General features: G+C 38.6%; 1 protein-coding gene across 2 annotated transcripts in view; it reads left to right on the top strand.

Annotated features, from left to right (window-relative positions):
• MAP4K5 (mitogen-activated protein kinase kinase kinase kinase 5) overlaps positions 1 to 20,398 on the top strand; it is a 104,030-nt gene extending 83,632 nt beyond the window's left edge. For both annotated transcript variants that reach the window (XM_070504325.1, XM_044765619.2), the window contains exons 23-31: positions 2,076 to 2,190; positions 2,550 to 2,608; positions 4,656 to 4,759; positions 5,132 to 5,309; positions 8,173 to 8,241; positions 10,636 to 10,728; positions 13,981 to 14,051; positions 16,762 to 16,817; positions 18,820 to 20,398. In XM_070504325.1, the coding sequence (XP_070360426.1) occupies positions 2,076 to 2,190; positions 2,550 to 2,608; positions 4,656 to 4,759; positions 5,132 to 5,309; positions 8,173 to 8,241; positions 10,636 to 10,728; positions 13,981 to 14,051; positions 16,762 to 16,817; positions 18,820 to 18,907 (833 nt within the window). In that variant the 3' untranslated portion in view covers positions 18,908 to 20,398. The remainder of the gene's footprint in view (positions 1 to 2,075; positions 2,191 to 2,549; positions 2,609 to 4,655; positions 4,760 to 5,131; positions 5,310 to 8,172; positions 8,242 to 10,635; positions 10,729 to 13,980; positions 14,052 to 16,761; positions 16,818 to 18,819) is intronic.
• Positions 20,399 to 20,970: the final 572 nt, after the last annotated feature.

Raw genomic sequence — 20,970 nt, 5'->3', positions numbered from 1 at the left:
CCTCAGTTTAATTGTAAAATGAGGACGATGGTGACAATAACAGCCTCACGAAGTTGCTGTGAGGGTTAGATAAGGTGGTATCCTGAGTGCTTAGCAAACTGTGAAGACTTCGACAGATGTTTCCTGGCAGAATTCAGGTCGTTCTGGACCACATGTTAACCATCTTGGACCGAGGCTTTAGTCTTAAAAATAAGTGGGTTCCAGAGCAACCTATTCTAATTTTGTTTTTTGTGGTTTTCTTTTGTGGTTGTTGTGGGGGTGGGGGAGTGGGTGGTATTTTAGGGTGTTTTCTTTTTTTTCGTTTCTCACCTACCAAAACCTCTTTGCTTACATTTTAGATTTCAGTTGCTCCCTAGAGGTTTGCTGCTTGCTTTCATTTTGATAGTAGAATACAAGATAGTTAATTATTTCTCTGTTCCTTAATTAATCCTAATGCTACCAACTATTAAAACAGCACTCACCCCTTCCTCCACTTTGAATAATTAAATTATTTTAGTCTCTCTTACATTCTTTTCACTTGTTTTGTTTGATACTGTCTCGTGCTCTGTATCTCAAAGATATATGAGGATTGTATCCCAGCTCTTCTTTCCGCACTGTCAGCTGTTCAGTATTGACTGTGCCTTTCAGCTACTTATGCTTTAAAGCATCAGTGCTGACAGAGTCTTGTTCACGGAGAGGTAGATCCTTTGAATTGGATCCTAATGTAAGAAATATGTTTTCATAATTTGTGAGCATGGGTGCGCGCACCAAGCATCGCCTAGGAGAAACTCTTCGGGAATTTGTCTCTTTGAGCTGATGACAGTATTTACGAAGAGCCTGTTATTTGATTATGCATAAATGGCTTCTGAAAAGCTGGAGTCCTTGAAAGAGGATTGAATCTCTTTTGATTTTAATTATGCTTCCCCCCCAATTTTCTTACTTTTGTTTAACAAAATATTAATATAATGTATTACTGTTGTGAAAATAAACTTAAACTCAGTTCTGTTTGTGTTCACAACTCTGGTTTGTATAAAATCACTTTCTTCTACCTCGCTGCTTTTATCCCTACTCGTACCTGTCTTTGGAAATACAGTTAAAAACCACACAGAGTACATCATATATATTTATAAAATACCTACAGGAAAACAGGGAGAAGTTAGCCTATAATTAGTTCTTTGCATATGCCAGTTAAAATGTCCCATAAAACTGAATGAAGGTAGGTGGCATAAGTCGCTAGGAGACATTGTTCTGCATAAGGGCTGCGTGTGTGTGGATGTGCACACGTACGCACAGGCACCTGCTTCGATAGCTGGCTGTGTGTATGGGGGATGGGCAGAGGAAGAGGGGTGTGGTGTTAGGCAGAATTCTGAGAAAATGCAGAGAATTTTGTTGAGGATAAGACTGTATAGAGATTTATGTTTTCTAATAGTGGATGTTTTGTGTTGTTCTAGTACCATACCATGTATGATAAGGAATCAGAAGATGTTTACCATATCTCCCCCTGCTTAACACAGCTATAGTTTTGATTATATGCAAACTGTAGCTCTGTTATCCTTGTATTATGGCACGTAATATTAGTTTGTTTTACTTTTCTTAGTATTTCAGTCTCTTACATTTAAGACTTCATTCACAGTTTTAATCCAAGGTAATTTGATAAACTATTGATAAATAGATCTACCCCAGAAAGATAATGTAATATAGTTTTATAGAATTTTCCATGTTATACTAAAATAATCACATGTGCATCACTGTAGCTCAATCCATTATGCAGCAGTGTTTAACAATTTCTCTTTCTCTGCTGGCTTCATTAAGGTTTATATATATTCTACCCAGAACACTGATTAGAATACACCTAATTTGTGTATTAGGAAACACAATTATCTACTTTCTTAAAGCTCATTTTCCTATTATCTTTCAAAATAGTATTAACTGGGTTTTTTGTTTGTTTTTTTTGTATGTGTTTTTCTATTTTGCTTGGCTTTTTGAACATTTCTGGACTCCTCATTTTAGAAGGTAATTATGTTTTCTTTTGCTTGAAAATTATATTTCTTTTCTGTAAATGATTCTAATGAGAGTAATTTGTTTCTCTTTTATAGGAAAAACCTTTCAACTGTACTCTCATAATCTTATAGCTTTGTTTGAACAAGCCAAAAAACCAGGATTAGCTGCCCACATTCAGACTCATAGGTTTCCAGACCGCATACTACCAAGGTACAAAATATTTTGCTTCTATTGCGAGAGTCAGCGTCCGTTTTTAAAACAGCCAGTATTCCTTGCCCACTAAAAAATGTCCTTTGTCTTAATTTTGAAAGGTAGTTTACACTAAAGTGCGTGTCATCTAGAATTCAAAAGGGCAGTGTTTCCTTACTGTGACTGTCCATGAGGGTCACCTGTAGAAGTTTTATTACAGACTCCCAGACCCTGCCTCAGTCCTATAAAATCAGATAGTTTGGGGTCAGAGTCCAAGACAGTTTTTTTTTAAAGCTTCTTGACTGGTTCTGATGCACCTGATCCACAGATCACTGGGAAGCACTGCAGTAGAGTACATTTATGTTGTCCTATGTTTTCAGAAAGTTCGCTTTAACAACAAAGATTCCTGATACAAAAGGCTGCCACAAATGTTGCATAGGTGAGTAAATGCTGTTTCTCAAACTGGATGGTTAGAACTTTTAACATCTTTAAAATTATCTGAAGAGCCTTACAGTATCAATAGGTTTATATTTGTTTGTAATAAGGAGTTAAGGGGCCATTGAAGCACAAGAATGTATAGTGTGACATGGCATAAAAATGCTTGGAGGTAACGGCCTAACGCTTTCTCAGAGCATAATGTTCCTAGAGTGTTCTAGCATAGTCCCTGAGGCTGTGTCTCTGCTAATAGCCTGCCTTTCATGTATTTAACGGTTACTTCTTAGTGTTCTATGAACATTATTATTGCAGGAGTTTAGTCAACTATAAAGTTAGAGGGAACAGTCCACACGAGACCACCCTCACTTCTGATAACAACTGCAGGTTTGGGGGTTCCCAAAATCACCCTCATGATCAAAGCTTCGCTAGAAGGACTCACAGAACTCACCAGAAGTGGTTATGCTCGTGGTTATGGTTTACTGCAGGGAAAGGATAGAGATTAAAATCAGCCAAGGGAGGGAGTGCAGAGGGCAGAGTCCAGGAAAAGTACCAGACATAGAGCTTCTGTTGTCCTCTCCCTGCGGAGTAATGGAGAGCGTCACTTTTCTGGCAGTGAGGTGTGGCAGTACACACAGAGCATTGCCAACCAGAGAAGCTTACTCCAACCTCAGTGTCTCAAGTTTTTATTGGGGCTTCATCATGTAGGCATGATTGATTCCCTGCATGGTTGATCTCAGTATCCAGTCCATCTGGAGGTCAACTGCTACTTCGTGACCCAAAGCCCCTACCCTAAATCACATTGTTGGTCTTTCTGGCATGACCATCCCCCCCCCCAAGACTGTCCAGTGTTGCCAGCCCCTACTCTAAACCATATTGTTCAACTTTCCAGTGACCCAAGGCCCCAGCCTATCAGCCATGACGTTGCTGAGGCTTAGAAATCACCTCCCAAAAGGGAGGACAAAGGCCAGACCTCTCTTTGGGCAGGGTTAAATTCCTACTATAGACTTATCCTATGTCGCTTAACCCTAAAACAATCCCATGATACTTGTTATGTCACTAGTAAATAACAGAACCCGGATCAGATCCAGTCCATGACTTCAGATCCTGGGCTCTTAACTTCCTGTTTATTCTTTTTGTTTAATCAGTGAGCTTACACATTGATCTTTGTGCTACATAGTTTCACAGCATACTCTCTAGTTACAAGCAAATTTTGTGAGCATTCTTCTAGGGAGAATCAGGGCCATATCTGCTATCAGATGCCTAAGATCTATGACTCAGGAAAGGTATAGAAGCTTACAATCTAAGATAGAAACTCATAAACATATTAAGATAGAGCTTATTGCAAATAACTACTCGTATAATCAGTATACATTATTGTTGATGGGAGTCAAATTGGGGAGAAGGAAAGACCAATATGAGTTTTTGTAGATTTGAGTCAAGGAAGTCACATCTTTAGTACCATGTAAAACAGTAAGTTATTTTCGTCTGTCTTAAGTGGACAGCTGTAAACTACTGTACCAGAAATGAAATCTTAGATTTCACTTGCCTCCTAGACTTCTTGCCAGAATTCACTCTTTTAGTCAGTTTACCTAAGAAGCAGCTCTTCAGGTTGCACTAATAGTTTAGGTGTTTCAGAGCTTAAAAATTGTTCCTGTAAAAAGTTCCTGTGTTTAAGAACCTAGTCTATTAAAGATGTTTAGAAGTAAATGTATGTAATTTAAGATTGAGATAGGAAAGTGAAAAGGACAGGGTCACAAATCCACAAGAAAAGACATGGTCTTCTTACTTTTGCCCACTCTCACATCCCGGTGAACAGAAACAGTAATTCCCCTTATCAGCTCAATAAGCCCTCCAGATAGTTTCTTTTTCCTCCATATTTTGGTATCGATGGCAGGCCATGTCGCATTGTTTCCCCACGTATCAGCACTGCCTTTATAAAGAGAGCTGAGTTCACTTTTAGGTGAGTATAGCTCAGGTGATGCTTTTAACTAATTATGTTTTCATATAAAAGTACTCAATGTTTTGGGGTGTCTTGTTTTCTTTCTTTCCAGTCAGAAACCCTTACACAGGACATAAATACCTCTGTGGAGCTTTACAATCTGGAATTGTTTTACTGCAGTGGTATGAGCCAATGCAGAAGTTCATGTTGATAAAGGTATATAGTGCTTCATTTATGTTTTTCTTCTTTAGAAAACACTAGTGTATAACAGAAGCTGAAATTGTAAGATCACATTGCTACTATCTAGGGTCAGCCTATTTGTTGTTATTTATAGGTGTTTATTTGGTTTAGGGGTTTTTTTGTTCTTGTTAAGTAAACTTCCAGAAGCATCACAGCCATAAAGATGAATATGGCCAATTCTCTAAAACATATTTTTATAGAAAACTCATCCTCATCATGATCATTTTAGAGGTAGTCATTTTTTAGAATTAGATCAGTCAAGAAAATGAGAGCCTTTCCCTTGACTTTATTCAACAACATGGATGGGGAGTTGTTTCTCAGTTATACTTCTCTTGTTTATTTTTGCAGCACTTCGATTTTCCTTTGCCAAGTCCTTTGAAAGTTTTTGAAATGCTGGTCATCCCAGAACAGGAGTACCCTATGGTCTGTGTAGCTATTAGCAAGGGCACCGAACCAAATCAGGTTGTTCAATTTGAGACAATCAACTTGAACTCGGCATCTTCGTGGTTTACAGAAATTGGTGCAGGTAAGTGTTTTTTTCCTTAAGTTAAAATATTGATGCATTTGTACATAAAAGAAGCAGAATTGTTTCAGCCAGCATGGGCTCATTCAAGTAAAGATTCAGAACATAGTTTCCCACATAAGCCCAGAGGATCATGCACATATACATTATGATCTCTGTTTGCCTGAGGCAATTTGAGACAAATTATTTTACCAAAGAAAATTTTAATGATTCCTGATGTTGAAAGGTCTTAGTTGTTACCAGTTAATCTTTGGACTTACTAAATAATTAAGTTTTCAAGTTTTATCAGCTTTTCAAGCAAAGAGATTTACTTTTTTTCTTAGGTTCCCCCCCCCCACACACACACACACTCTTCTTAGAATCATTGAGTTCAAGTGCTTCTCAGACTTGATAGAAGCTTCTCCCATGTGACCTCCAGGCTTTACCATTTAAAGATACAGGGAAATCTCTCGTGCACTTTCTGAGAATGGTTCCCCAGCCTAGGATTTTATCAGACATGTCTCAGTGAAAGCTCTGAAAAGGCTAGGAAGGTTATTCTTGAACTTTAAAATGGAACAAATCAATCAAGGATTCATTTTTTAAATCTACATAATAAAGAAAATGATGGGAGTCTTCATTTTGCCAGTTTACTGTTTGTGTGCTAGTGTATTGTTTGATCATTTCTAACCCCAGGTTTATCAAGCCATTTTTACATATGAATCAAGCAAGTTATAGTTATAGCGATTTCATTACTGACACTATTATATTCTTTATCACCTTGTCTGTTACAAATATCCTAAGTTTGATGCTTATTAAGTGTCTTTGGCTTTGGTCCTGTATAGGCTAAATTACAAGAACTCTAGACAACCCAGCTGTTGAGGTTCACATAGAACAACACTAGTGTCACCTTCAGAATAAGAATTGGTATGAACTAGTGGTGTCCTGGGAAATGTGTAACAACAGGCTCTTGGGGTGCAGAGAAGCCTGGTTTGCAGCAGTTGCCTATTTCTGTGGTATGAATACTCCCAGCATGGCCAGTTTCAAACTAGCAACGTGATGTCATACAGCCCACAAAATTCCTGAAAATTAAAGAAGCCAGTACAACCCTGTCCAGCATGCACTGGACTGTGACCACTCTTTTTATGGACCGAGTCATAACCTCCAGTGGAATCAAATAGGAATGTACTCTGTGCCCTCCCCCTCCACCTGCACCCCACCTTTCTTTTTAATTTATTGTTTAATACTGTTTGTTGAGTCAGGTGCATACCCTCCTGGTACAGCTAAGAGAAAGGTGCAGATCACATTGTTTAACTGTCATGAAATCTAAGTAGCCCAAACAGAAACCTGTTCCTGTTAGTAGTTACTGCTAAAAAGAAGGGTTATAGATCAATTTGTTTAAAACCAATATCTTTTTTGTCAGACACCCCAACATTTTTTACTGGTTGATATATAATAATAGTATAGAGCGAGTCATTTCATACCCTTATCTAAAGTGTGTTTGCAGCCACTTTCTTCTGCATCATATTAGGACGTCATAGCGCTCAAGGAGTTGTCTTGTGAATTGGTGGGCTGGGGGTAGCAGGGCAGTGAGGCTTTTTTTGTTGTTTGGTTTGGTTTTTAATGCCTGAGGCATACTCTTCTACCTACTTTTAACATTTTCTAGGCCAAAATTAAGGTAGACCCAAAGTGACAGCCTGGGGAGAGCTGGGACACCGCCTGAGGGTAATCGTTCAGATAGCCCTCAGGCAGAGGTATCCCACTAGGGTTCTGCATACTCACAGTGCTGGTTAATCTGCCTCCCGGCTGTGTTCACTGTTGAGGCCAGGCCTGATTGGCAGCAGTTGTAACAGTTAAAATGAACTCCTAGTCCAACATTCTTTCAGTCTTAGTCTCATTTCTTACCACGGTATCCTTATCTCCAAGGATGGTGCTTAGCATGTCCTCAGCACCCCATAAATTTTTATTGAATAAATGCATGAACATAGATTTACTGAGAAAAACTACTTTTTGGAGTGTTGCCTGAGGGACCAACAGTTTATCAATTTTCTAAGTCTGGATTCTTCACTATGTATGGGCTTTGAAAGGTCCACAAACACCTCAAAATAATATATAAAATTTTTTGTTAATGTTCACATGTGCAGTTCTTGAGGGAGAGCATCCGTAGGCTTCCCAGAGAGACGAGGTTAAGAATGACGGCTCTAAGTAATCTAAACTCTTTTCTTAGATCCAGCTATACCACTCAATTAAACGAGTGTCTAAAATGAATTGTTTTACCAAAAATGTTTTCGAAGATGTCATCACATCTATTAGCAGATGTTAAAAGAAGCAGCCCTCTGAATATCAGCAAAGGAGTGAAAGTTGCTTCCTGCAAAGATGATGTTGACAATATTGTCCATTATGTTACTCGGTGTCCTAGACACACACCCCACCCTACACCAGGAAATTTCTCTCTGATCACAGTCTTGAATCCTTTTGCCTTTGCTGAGTTACAAGGATGGTGACCACCTAACCAACCTTCCCATTGGCTCCTGAGAAATGCAGAGCAGAATCTAGTTTCTGTGCAGTACGCATCTTACTTCCATCTCCATATTCACCCTTTCTTCATTGTATTTTTGTAATTCACCTTTCCAGAACTAGCGGTGGTATTAATTAAATGTAATATTAACTTTTCTCAGCTCAGTTAGCCATGCTTAGGACTTAATGTTGTTCTCCTAAATTGACCTACATGCATTTTGAAAAGATAAAATATCATTACAAAATATAATTTGTGTTAAATTTCAAAGACTAGTTTTAAATCACAGAAAAAGTCAGAATTTGTGTTTCTTTCCTAAGCTCTAATTTTTAAAGCATGTTGTGTAACTGTAACCTTGTTTTTTTTCCCCCTAAGGCAGCCAGCAGTTAGATTCCATTCATGTAACACAGCTGGAGAGAGATACCGTTCTAGTGTGTTTAGATAGTAAGTACTATTATAAAGTTTATTCTGAGCATACTACTTGATAGAACAGATCTTTGCATGGAATTGATTCTATTAAACTATAATTCAAGATTTCCATATTTCCACCTTAAGTGGCCTTATTTTATTGATGAAACCTCAGTTGGCTAGAGATATAGTGATCTGTTTGTCAATACTATCCTCTGTGACTTTTTGCTCTATTTTCTTTGGCCTACTTGGAAATGTTATGTCAGAATAGTTCACCATAACCTTGGGGTAAAATTCTCTATAAAACTATTCTGAGAGTTTTTTTCATACCTCATTATAATTAATGATAAAACAAGGTTATAGTGAGATGGTCACTTACAGTCATGTAACATAAGCTTTGGAATCATGTCAGAGTGAGATTCTAACACACAGACAGATTTGACACTTTGACCTGCAAGTGGTGGCTCTTTTGGGGCAGAGAGAGATGCTATTGATAGGAGTCTGTTGCACTGTAAGCAGTAGAGAGGCAGAAGAAACTTTAACCACAGGTCTTATTTCAGTTTTGCAAACGAAGTACTTTGGTTCTTTTTTTTTTTTTTTTAAAGATTTTATTTTTTTTCCTTTTTTCTCCCCAAAGCCCCCCAGTACATAGTTGTATATTCTTCATTGTGGGTCCTTCTAGTTGTGGTATGTGGGATGCTGCCTCAGCGTGGCTTGATGAGCCGTGCCATGTCCGCGCCCAGGATTCGAACCAACGAAACACTGGGCCGCCTGCAGCAGAGCACGCGAACTCGGCCACGGGGCCAGCCCCGAAGTACTTTGGTTCTTAAAACCCACCTCATTTTTATGCAATGAATCTTGCAAGGTGAAATTCACCTAGACTTGGAGTTATACTTGAAACTTGGCAATATTTGCTATGTTTCATCCATTCCAATATTTTTTAAATTACTAGACCTGCCATCGGTGTTCAGGGTTATTTTAAAAATTGTTCTAGTACTGAATTTGCCTTATGTCTGTCCTAATTTCTATTCTCTGAAGGGTTCCCTGGTGGATTTACCTTATAGGATCTTAAAGATCATCTAATACTATAGATAAGTAAACCAAAACCCAGTGTTTTATTTGCCCATCACCCCTTCTTGAGGGACTTTTGATTATTTGAATACTGACAAGATTGAAGTGTTATTTGGTTACCCTTAAGTGAATTGAATCAATTCTTTTTTACCCAAGCAAGAACAAAGTTCTGTACTGATTAACCAAATAATCAGATAATCAGAATTTAGTTTTAATAATGTTGAACCTTCAACGTTAAATCCCTAAATACCTTCTGAGTCGTCCAAGGAAAATAAATTGCGCTTAGTTTTCATTTTAATTTATATATTTTATCAAAAAAACTTTAAAACCTTTGATCAACCAGACCCTCCATTTCCCAATTATTCAAGGTAAATGGAAAGTTGACTGTCTTGTGGGTTTTCTTTTTTGAGGGAGCAGTGTATACTTCAAAAGTGAGTTGTCAGCTATACGGTGTAAATCGGTTTTAGTAAGCAGCAACGGAGATAGGCTGTAATCAGAAATCAGGTAGACAGGTAAGAAAGCAGGGCAGCGAGAAGGAGTCTTCAGGCCAAAGCGAAGAAAAGCAAATGAAAAAACAAATCCGTGGAAGGGAAACAGAATTACTTATATACACTCCCCACCCCAGAGTTTACTTATAAAGAAGTTGTGACTCTTGAGAGCACTGTGCTGCCCCGTGTACCTACATCTGTAGAAGACTATTCATATACTGAGGCCATGGGGGACCGCATATATTACTGACCATGTGCTGTGTAATCGGGAAGGGAAAAATCAGCTCTTATTGCTCGATATTTGGGCACCAGGGCCACCACTTTTAAAGAAAGACTGTACTTCTTAAAATATGGAAATGTAAGCATTCAATATATACTATATAAAAAGGAAAAAAATAGCAGTGCAGGGGCCAGCCCAGTGACATAGTAGTTAAATTCACGTGCTCCACTTCAGCAGCCCAGGGTTCACAGGTTCAGATCCCAGGCACAGACCTACTCCACTCATCAAGCCATGCTGTGGTGGGTGTCCCACATACAAAATAGAGGAAGATGGGCACAGGTGTTAGCTCAGGGCCAGTCTTCCTCAGCAAAAAGAGGAAGATTGGCAGCAGATGTTAGCTGAGGGCCAATCTTCCTCACCAAATAAAAAAGAGCAGTGGAATTGCCATTTAATGAAGGAGGCACTCTTATGGTATATCTTGTAAAACACGTTAATGCTTGTTTCTCACTGGGCATGCTTGAATCAAGATAAATAGTTGAACTTTATTAAGAATATTATTCTATATTTGTGTAAAGTAAAATTCACATATCATTATGTTTATTTTAGCAGATTTGCATTTTCCAGTCTTGACTTGTTTTTTCTTTTTTTAAGAATTTGTAAAAATTGTAAATCTACAAGGAAAACTAAAATCAAGTAAGAAACTGGCCTCTGAACTAAGTTTTGATTTTCGCATTGAATCTGTAGGTAAGTCTCTTTTTTTTAATAATACGTTTAGAATACTTGGTTTTTTGTTCATTATGTACTTAAGTTTGTCAAGACCAGCACTGTCTCATAGAAGTTTCTGTGATATAGAATGTTCTCCGTGTTCTTAAATACAGTGGTCATTAACCACACCTGTTAAGTACTTGAAACATGGCTAGTACTACATTTTAATTTTTTAAATTTTAATTAATGTAAATAGCCATCTGTGGCTAGTTGTTATCATATTGGACAGTGTAGGTCTAGACCATAAGAAATTTTTTATTCTCATTTCCTGAATGTTTGAAACTTGAAATCATTTTTTAAGTTTCTGTTCATTGTTCCCTTTGCTGTGAATTATGCTTCTCCCAGTTCTTTCCAAATCATGAAGGTATATTTGTGTGATGTGATCAGTGGTGTTCAATATGCTATAATTCTTTGTTGTGTAAGAGTCTGGTTGGTGTGTGTTGATGGTTATTGCTTTTACGTTTATTTATATATAAATAACTAGTTTCCCAATGGACTTGGAAACTAATATGCCATTTTAATTTGCTTCCTTGTCAATGAATGTTTTACTCTGTTATACTCATTGGTTTTATGATAAAAATTATATTTTATTATTGTTTGCATCCTCATTGATTATATGTCAGTAAGTATTTTCCCCAAGAGTGATAGGACCTATGGAAAAAATACTGTGACTCGAGGCCAGCCCAGTGGCATAGTGGTTAAGTTTGTGCACTCCACTTTGGTGGCTGCCTGGGGTTTGCAGTTTCAGATCCTGGGCAAGGACCTGCGCACCACTCATCAAGCCATGCTGTGGGGGTGTCCCATGTACAAAATAGAGAAAGACTGGCATGGATGTTAGCTCAGTGACAGTCTTCTTCACACACACACACACGAAATACCACGGCTGGAAACATTTTGAACAATTTAAGATATGATTCTTCCATAAGTCAAAAATAGTTAGAACAGGGGCTGGCCCTGTGGCCGAGTGGTTAAGTTCGCGCGCTCCGCTGCAGGCGGCCCAGTGTTTCGTTGGTTCGAATCCTGGGCGCGGACATGACACTGCTCATCAAACCACGCTGAGGCAGCATCCCACATGCCACAACTAGAAGAACCCACAACGAATAATATACAGCTATGTACCAGGGGGCTTTGGGGAGAAAAAGGAAATAATAAAATCTTTAAAAAAAAAAAAAAAACAAAAACAAAAATAGTTAGAACAAGTTGGCAGTTTTTTATTTGGGGACATAAAAATTATGTATATTTTATAGTTAAATGTATATACATTTAAAAACATGTTTCTTATTATTTAGAAAGTTTATTTTTTAATATTTGAATGGTTTCTCAATTGAAGTTTTGCCCTGTTGCAAAGTATGTTCATCCCTCTGTGTAAACATTTTACATAAAAATAATTTGCTTATGATTGGAAAATTTAATTTATTGAAGCAGACACCTGAACTTTCTGTACATGCCAGGACAAGAGGAGTTTGGGAACTGGTTTCTTCTTTTACTCCTTTATGTGCTGGATGTTATATGCCAGTTTCTAAGATTTAATATTTTCAGTAGAGATTCTGACATATAGATCTTTAGTTCCTCTTTCATTTTAATTGACACACACTGGTACCTCAACTTTTTCATGTCCCAAATTTTTTAGGGAATTATAATTGTTACACAAAAGTTTGTTCCTCCTAGGCTACCATCTCTCCTTGCCAGTGAACCTTAGAATAATTACAAGATCCTCTTGGGTAAAAAGAACCCATTTAAATCACCTTTTAAAAATAAAAGCAATAACTGGGTTTTTTATTTGTCACAGTTAGTGAAACTTGTGTGATTTGTTATTGTAAAGTACTTGTATTTTTATTGAGCTAAATTATGTTTCCAGAACATTCTTTTTTTTCCCCTTTCTTGTTTTGGTGAGGAAAATTGGCCCTGAGCTAACATCTGTTGCCAATCCTCCTCTTTTTGCTCAAGGAAGATTGTTCCTGAGCTAAATCTGTGGCAGTCTTCCTCTATTTCGAATGTGGGACGTTGCCACAGCATGGCTTGATGAGCAATGCATAGGTCCGTACCCGGGATCCGAACCTGCAAATCCCGAGCCTCTGAAGCAGAGCACACAAGTTTAACCACTACGCCACCAGGCCAGCCCCCAGAATATTCTTACATTAACTTTTTACAGAGTCAGTATTCTAATAAGAAATGTAATAAGTTTCTCCCATCATCTTTACTGGTGTAGGACATTTGGCTACTCTCCAACAATCACATGGTTCTCTCCCTCATTCTTTTTCCACCCCCACTGTGCTTTAATGACCCCAGCCCCCTGCCAGGAAGGGCCCAGAGGCCCCGCTCTTCCCTGTCTGGGGGATTTGCCCACTCTGTTTCTGGCCTGCTAAGTGGCCTCATATGGGTGCCTCAGAGGGCCCAGGCCTGTGCTTGGCACCACGCAGGACACAGGGATGGACAAGGCACAGCGAGAACAGGTATCCCGCCAGGACCTTCAGGCCACCCTGGGAGCATGGGAGATGAGTGGCAGGCAGGAGGGCTATGCCATGCCATGTGGTGACCACACTTTGGGGTCATGGTCACTCCTGAATCCAAACCCATGGAGAAGGCGGCAAGCTTGGCTCAAATCCGTGACTTCTCATATGGGCAGCGAGGCCTGTGAAGCCAGGGCAAAGGTCCAGGGGGCTCCAGTGGCCTGAGGAGGCTGGGCTGGGGCCGCAGCAGTGCATGCTATAACTGACAGTCCCTCCCAATAGGCACTGGCTCGCACATCATAAATGTTCGGTGCGGGGTTAAAGGTTGGATTGTGAGACAGGTTTATTTTTAAAAATTAATTTTGTAACAGGGAAAACGTGAACATAAAAGATGCTTCCTTAATAGCTACTTCTAAATATATGACAATATTTAAATGACCATTTTTATCCAAAAAACCAGTTATACATGTTTTTATTATTTTATTCATCTACGTACATGAAAGACAAATTGTGCTGATCTCCAGCTCATCAGCAGTTAGCCAATGTTTGAATGAATGTCTGTCACATATGTCTTTGAAAAGCTCACACCTCTGCCCCCGTAAATGATGTGAGCTCAGGCTGCCTCAGCGACGGAAATGGTGGGAACTGGTGGTCTGCACAGGAGGATTTTTTACAGGCACTTGAATGGCCTTACATTTGCACTTATTGACAACAGTTGAGGAAAACGTATGATGAGGTACCCTGCTCCATCTGAGCCTCGGTCGTCTCTCATCTTTTTCAGTGTGCCTTCAAGACAGCGTGCTGGCTTTCTGGAAACACGGAATGCAGGGTAAAAGCTTCAAATCAGATGAGGTAAGGTTTCTCAGATTACCTGCAGTGATTTCCACTAAAGATCGCAAATGTTGAAACGTTCATTTTGTGCATTTTCTCTCTGAAACCACATTCCTATAATGCCATGAGCTGGTAGAGCAAAATGGCTATTTTCCCTCCAAATAATGTTCAGTTTTGTATTTATTGTTTAACTCTCAGTGGCCACAAGGAATTGTCAAACATGAGTTTATACAGTTGCAGCCCTCTGATCTGTAATTTGTAAATGTGGTTGCTAAGCTTACTAAACTCAATAGACTTTTCCATAATCTATAAATGTGTAGCTTCTTTTTTAGTATTATATTTAATGTTATGAATTAATATGTACTGGATTACAGGACTAGGGAAAAATCTAAGAAAATCTACTCATTTAGTAAATATTAATTGAGTACCAACTACATACAAGATGCTATTATTACAGCACTGTAGGACACAGGGAAGTACAATTATAAATAACGTCTACCGTGTAGCATCTATGTCCCGACACTTCACAAACATGAGTTTATCTAAGGCTAATAATCCTGTGGGGTTAGGGACTATTCATATTCCCACTGTTACAGGCTCAGAGTGGTTAAGTAACTAGTAGCTAGTTATGTGGCAGAGGCTGGATTCGAAGGGTCTCCAAAAATCTCTTCCAACTGAGATAATGGATGCGTTTCACACAAGAGATGGACTTGGACTCCTGCTTGAGAGATGAGTCCTAATACAGTCACGTGTCGCTTAACGCCAGGGATACGTTCTGAGAAATGCGTCATTAGGTGATTTTGTTGTTTTGTCAAGGTCATAGAGTGACTTCCACAAACCTAGATGGTGCAGCCTACCACACTGCAAGGCTCTATGGTGCTAATCTTAAGGGACTGTCATTGTATATGCTGTCCCTCATTGATCCAAACATCACTACACACACGTGGCTATAAGGACCATACTAACAGCCATTTCCCATTTGTGTGAGTACCTGAGTAATTATTGTACAGCAGGGCCTCACAAATTTGTGGATTTATTTTAAAAGCTTAAAAATATTTGAATTGCCTCTTGTTTTATCCACGCTCTTATTTATATGTAATTGAGTGTTTCCACCTCTTATCTGAATGCAGAATTAGAATGCTTCCAAGAGGAAATGACATAAATCAGCCGTCTTTGAATATCTCAGTTTATCTACTTACCGACACGTGTCACCAAATGACACCAGGTCTCTGCATTTAGTGAAGCCTACAGTCCTACTTAATGCCTTAAGATTAATTGTCCTTAGATGCTGTATTCATTGTGTCACTCCTGTGGTTAGAAAGCTATAGAGGATACCTGTTGTTCACCGTCTCAAGTACAGATTCTGTTTCCTATTTTTAACTCATCTTGCTTACCTCTTTCTTTCTGCTTATGTGGTTTTTTTTGAGGAAGATTAGCCCTGAGCTAACATCTGCTGCCAATCCTCCTCTTTTTGCTAAGGAAGACTGGCCCTGAGCTAACATCTGTGCCTATCTTCCTCTGCTTTATACGTGGGACGCCTACCACAGCATGGCTTGCCAAGCAGTGCCATGTCCGCACCCAGGATGCGACGGGCGAACCCCGGGCCACCGAAGTGGAACGTGTGCACTTAACCGCTGCACCACCCGGCTGGCCCTCTGCTTATGTTCTTATCCTTCAATTTGGGTCCAGCTCTAATATCATAAAGTAATATTCAGCCACTCCAGTCCACAATGATTGGAACATTTCTGAACTTAATACTCTGAAAATTAGCTCCACCTAATACAGCACCTAATTTATTTTCTGATTCAAGTTTATTAATTCTCTCTTCCCAGCTAGGCTGCAAATTTATTGATGGCAGACTATTTTTATACTTATTTTATATCCACGCTGTCATAGTTTGGGTTCCTCCAAAAGCTGACCTTTAAGACAAGGACTCAGGTGCGGGTAGTTTATTTTGGAGTAGATCCCAGAAGACAGGTGATGGAGTGAGGAATATAAGATGGGAAGAGGCAAAAAGCCAATAAAGATCATATTGGTAAACTGCTTCCCACTATGGGCAACCAAGACTTAATCCCATAGGGACCACTGAGGAATGGTGTAGAACACACCTCAGAATTGACTCCTTTGAAGGTGGGGAGGCTGGTGTGTTTATACATCAACTGCTGTTGGGTAAGGGTTGCCCCAGGGTGTACACCCCCCACACTTTGAAATAGTACCTGCGCATGGCTGCGTACCTTCTTCTACAGCTTTGGAGAAAACAGCAGAGGAGCACCACAGATACACTAATGTAAGACACTGGCGTGAGGAAGTCCACCACGGCTCAGCCAACACTGGGTGGGCCTTGGGGCACCACCTTGAGCATCTGCACCCGGACATAAAGGAAGGAGTAGGGGCCCTGCAATCCAGCAAAGCTGAATTCAAATCATGGGTCTATCAGTTGTATGACCTTCAGCAAGTTACTTAACCTCTGAGCCTTAGTTTTTCTTCAATAATATGGGAATTATAATAATATCACAGAGTTCTAAGGGAAGTACCTGACCCATACCAGATGTTCCATAAATGTTGGTTTATTTCAGCTAATAGGTAGAAAAAAAAACTTACTGAAATTTCACTTGAGGAATTAAGTCTATCAAAAATTATTCTGTTTAATAATTTCTCACCTAAATGATTTTTAAATTATTTAAATAATATGAGGACTAAGATATTAACTGATAGGTATTTTCTTTCGTAGGTTACCCAGGAGATTTCAGATGAAACAAGAGTTTTCCGCTTACTAGGATCAGACAGGTAATAGTTTGGTGGTTTTACTTTAATTACCAAAGGAGTTCAGTGGTTGTGTTCTTAATTATACTGTCAGCCTGTGGCTGTGTTTCACACAAAACCCAGAGGGCTCAGCAACAGAGAGAAATTTCCCCATATCTTTATTGAAGGAATGATATTTTAATTAGTCGATGAAGCAGTCTTTTGTCAGTGAGGATCGTGATTCTAGAGATGTTACATCAGCCAAGACAAAGGTGTTAACACATGCTGATGTCCCTGGGCCCGTAACATACTCCATGCTCCTTTGTTTTCATCATTTCCTCCTTGCATGTTACCCTCTGTTAACCATTACTATATGAATCCAACAGAATATGCACCTCCTGACATTTGCTTTTGTATCCGAAGATATTCCACTCAGTGTCTGAGGTCAGTCTAAATTAGAAGGAATTATGTGGTCTCTGGTTAAAATGGAAGACAAGTTCCAAAACTGCACCATCTTGTGAAAAACATTTAGTAGCTTTTGTTCTCCAAAGTCTATAAAGTCTACCTCTACAACTAATAAAATACCCATTCCTTCCTATTTTCCTGCCAAAAGTTGTTACTGCAGCAGAATTGGTATAGTAGTATGCATTCGTCCTGGGCAAGGATTGAGAAGCTCTAGTCACAGGAGCATTGCTTAAATATTAGACTTAAGGAAATGGGAGGAAATGGAGTTATGACTCCATAAAAATGTTAGAGAGACTCTGGTAGGGAGAAAAAGGATTTTTTTTAATGGCAACTACCTTAATGAGTAGAAAAGGTAAACCCACAGAGCATGCAACTTAGCAATTAGTCCTGTAAGACAGAGAGAGAGAAAGGTTTGAGGACCACCTGCTAGGTGATTCCAGATTGGGAGGCTCTTTGCTTCCACAGGAAGGGCTGGCAAAAGAATTGTGGATCACCTGATGATGCTGGCACGAAGAGTGCCTGAAGGAGACCTGGTGTGGGAGAATTCTGCTGAACAGAGGGGCACCGAAGCCGCTTCTCCTCACTTCTCTCCTTCCACCTGCAACTATTCCCTTCTTTGTCTGTATTGTTTCTCCATTCTCTGTCACTATTTGTCCTAAAAAACTGCTTTCTTAGATCTTTGCCTTATTCTGGTTATCTTCTTACTTGGGCATCTCCTTGATTTTAAGATCCATATCTTAAGCAAAGTTTTTGTTTTGTCTTAACTTTTAAGGTGGTTTAAAAAATTGTATTGTTGTTTAAAGATAGATATTTGTGTCTAGGAAAAAAAAACCTAAGTGTGTCAAAATATTAATAATGGTTAACTCTGGACAGTTGGATTATAGGTAATTTTATTTTCCCTGTAATGCATAATATAAAGTATATATTACTTTTTTATTGGTTTCATTATAAAAGTAATATGCTAGTTGTATAAACTTCATACACTAGAAAAACATAAAGTATTTATGCAATTTCCTCTTCTAGACTTTTTTCTCTGCATAGGTATATTATTTTTTATTTTGTTTTAAATCCGTCTTCCCCACAGTGTAAATCCTATGATATGGCACTTCATTGATTTTTCTTCTTATTGGTCCTTTGATTGAACTCCTTCCCTGCTCTTGTTCCCAAGACAACAGAAACAGGCCCCGTTTCATGATTTTTTTAACTATTTATTTTCAAATACCTTGAAGAACAGTTTGGATGGTGTCTCTCTTCCACCCACTTCCTTTACTGTATATCCGAAAGCTTTATTATTCCTTTTGTTGTTGGCTTAAATGAGGAAGCAAATTTGTTTTTAGTTGGAATAAGATAATGAGACTATCCTGAAATGTTTTCAGTATTTTATATTCATAAATTCATCAATTTATTCAGTTTGTTTTTTAAACTATAAAGCCTAAAGCTGAATTTGTACTTCTGAGATCTTTATGTAATCTTAGGAGAACGTGGACGATGATGTTCTTTCCTGGTGAGATGTCAGTGTCTAAAGCATATGCAGCCTCTGTCTTTATTCTTAAACAAGACTTTTGTTTTGGTTTAATTGCAGGGTTGTCGTTTTGGAAAGTAGGCCAACAGAAAATCCTACTGCACACAGCAACCTTTACATCTTGGCTGGACATGAAAATAGTTACTAAGCAACAGAAACTGATCTCAGATGACAGGAAAACGAACATATTCCATTGAAGGCAAAAATATCTTAAGGAAATTCAGTACAAACTACTTTATAATTTTCTTTAACTGTTATGGGTTATATCTCAGATGATCTGTACTTTAAGGTAGAATTCAATATTTTCTGTAGCTGGAAACAGCTCTTCTATCTCTTGCCACTGTGTGGTGGTTATATCAAGTTTGCTTAATAAAAGCTACCAGACAAATAGTTCTCTAGTTCCAGGAAACACAGTCTTTTTAAAAAATAATGTTTGTAACAAGGGTGCCATGATATTTTTAGATAACTCATGTGATTATCTTCAGAGAGATAGAGTTAGTGATAGTTTTTTTCATTTTTTTTACCATGTTTTATTACTTCTTAATGAACATAATTTGATAAAGAAATTATCAAGTAAGCCTTTCACTTTTACATTGGCCATTCTGTATGTTTTTGTAAAATAGAATATTTAATCCTTATTTATTAATCTCTTGCTGGAGTGGTGTAATGTATCTAACTTTTAGTAAAGGAGGGTTACAGAGCAGCTTAAATTTTTTTATAATGTATAAAAATTGTGTTTACCTTTTAAGAGTAGTACTTGGGAGGTTCAATGCATACATGCAATTGTGCTTAACAAGTATTTTGTACTACAATATCATCCAGAATTGCCTTAAAAGGGAGTTTTGTGTTTTCAACTACAGATAGTTGTATGGGGTCATACAGAAGATATTGAAATATTGAAATATAGTTAGAAGGAGTGTCTGTGTCTAGATGTGGCCACCATGTGTATGTATTCTTGACAAGCAGTATAGTATACCTGTGATTTTGTTTTACATTGGGGATAATGCATAAGAACTTAATCTTTATATATATTATCATCCCTAATGTAGGGAAAAGTGTTTAACTGCCTGTGATATGTATCTCACTTATCCTCTACCAGAGGGAACTGTGTGTCGTCTTGAGTTTTTCACATATGTAGGTATTCATTCTGAGTATGTTTAAGAAAAAAAAAAAATCTTTAAATGAAATTGAATTCCTGATACGATAGTTTAAATAAGTATTATAAAAACCAGTATTCCAAAAATAAGAGAGGATAGGGCCTTTCTTGAGTTTGCTTCTCTTTTTCTGTTGTTAGTATTCAAATTAGAATGTCCCCGGTACCTGTTGTCTTAATGCCTTTGCTGAGAACAATTAGCATTGAGATGACGAGCCAGGATCAGCAGGAGCAGACTACGGATTTATTCTGAGCGGTTACTCGAGAGGAAAACGTATAACTATCTCATTCAGTCTTTAGCAGTTCTGTACAATAGGTATTATCATCTCCATTTTTCAGACAAGGAAATAAGGATTTAGCAAATTTAAGAGACTTACCCAATTCACACAGCAAGTTAGGGGTTGAGCCAGACCATGAGTCTTGTGACTCTGTTCTTTTCACTATGCAATATACAAACAATAAAATGTTATGCAAATGAAATATAAAGTTTTGTCTTTTAAAAATGCACGTATGATATGATTTCAGTAAGTGCGTGGCTGTTTATTTTGGGTCTATTAAATCATGCCTCTGGACTGAGGACACTGGATACCATAGATGACAGGAACCATACTCAAAACAGGAGATGCTTACGTACTGGATACAAAGACCAATATCCTCCTCTCACTGAATCCCGGCAGCCAGATCTTCCCCTCCCAGCAGTATTGGAAGAGTCATCTCTGTGCCATACGGCCAGTACAAGTGGAAAGACCTAAAGAGAGCCTGACATCAGAGCCGTCCCAGCTAAACTGCCCAGCTAGATAACTGCACAGTGAAAACCGTAGTTGGCCTGCCCACCACCCCACACATCCAGAGCACGGTTGGTGTTCTAGTCCTCTGCTATTAAAAATGACTAAACACCCAAGCGTTATCAAACATCTGAGGAGAGCCTCTACCATGAAAGAGAAAACAGCTGGGGGGGAGCACTTAGGGCAGACAGGCTGTGCAGGATGAAGAAAAGGTCAAAAGAAAAATAGCTTCGGAAAGATGTTGAACTGTGATTGAGTAGGATACTGAAAAAA

The sequence above is a fragment of the Equus asinus genome, chromosome 2, assembly GCF_041296235.1.
Source record: "Equus asinus isolate D_3611 breed Donkey chromosome 2, EquAss-T2T_v2, whole genome shotgun sequence".
Taxonomy (NCBI): domain Eukaryota; kingdom Metazoa; phylum Chordata; class Mammalia; order Perissodactyla; family Equidae; genus Equus; species Equus asinus.
The sequence above is the reverse complement of the archived record's forward strand: the minus strand, read 5'-3'. Positions and strand labels throughout refer to the sequence as shown.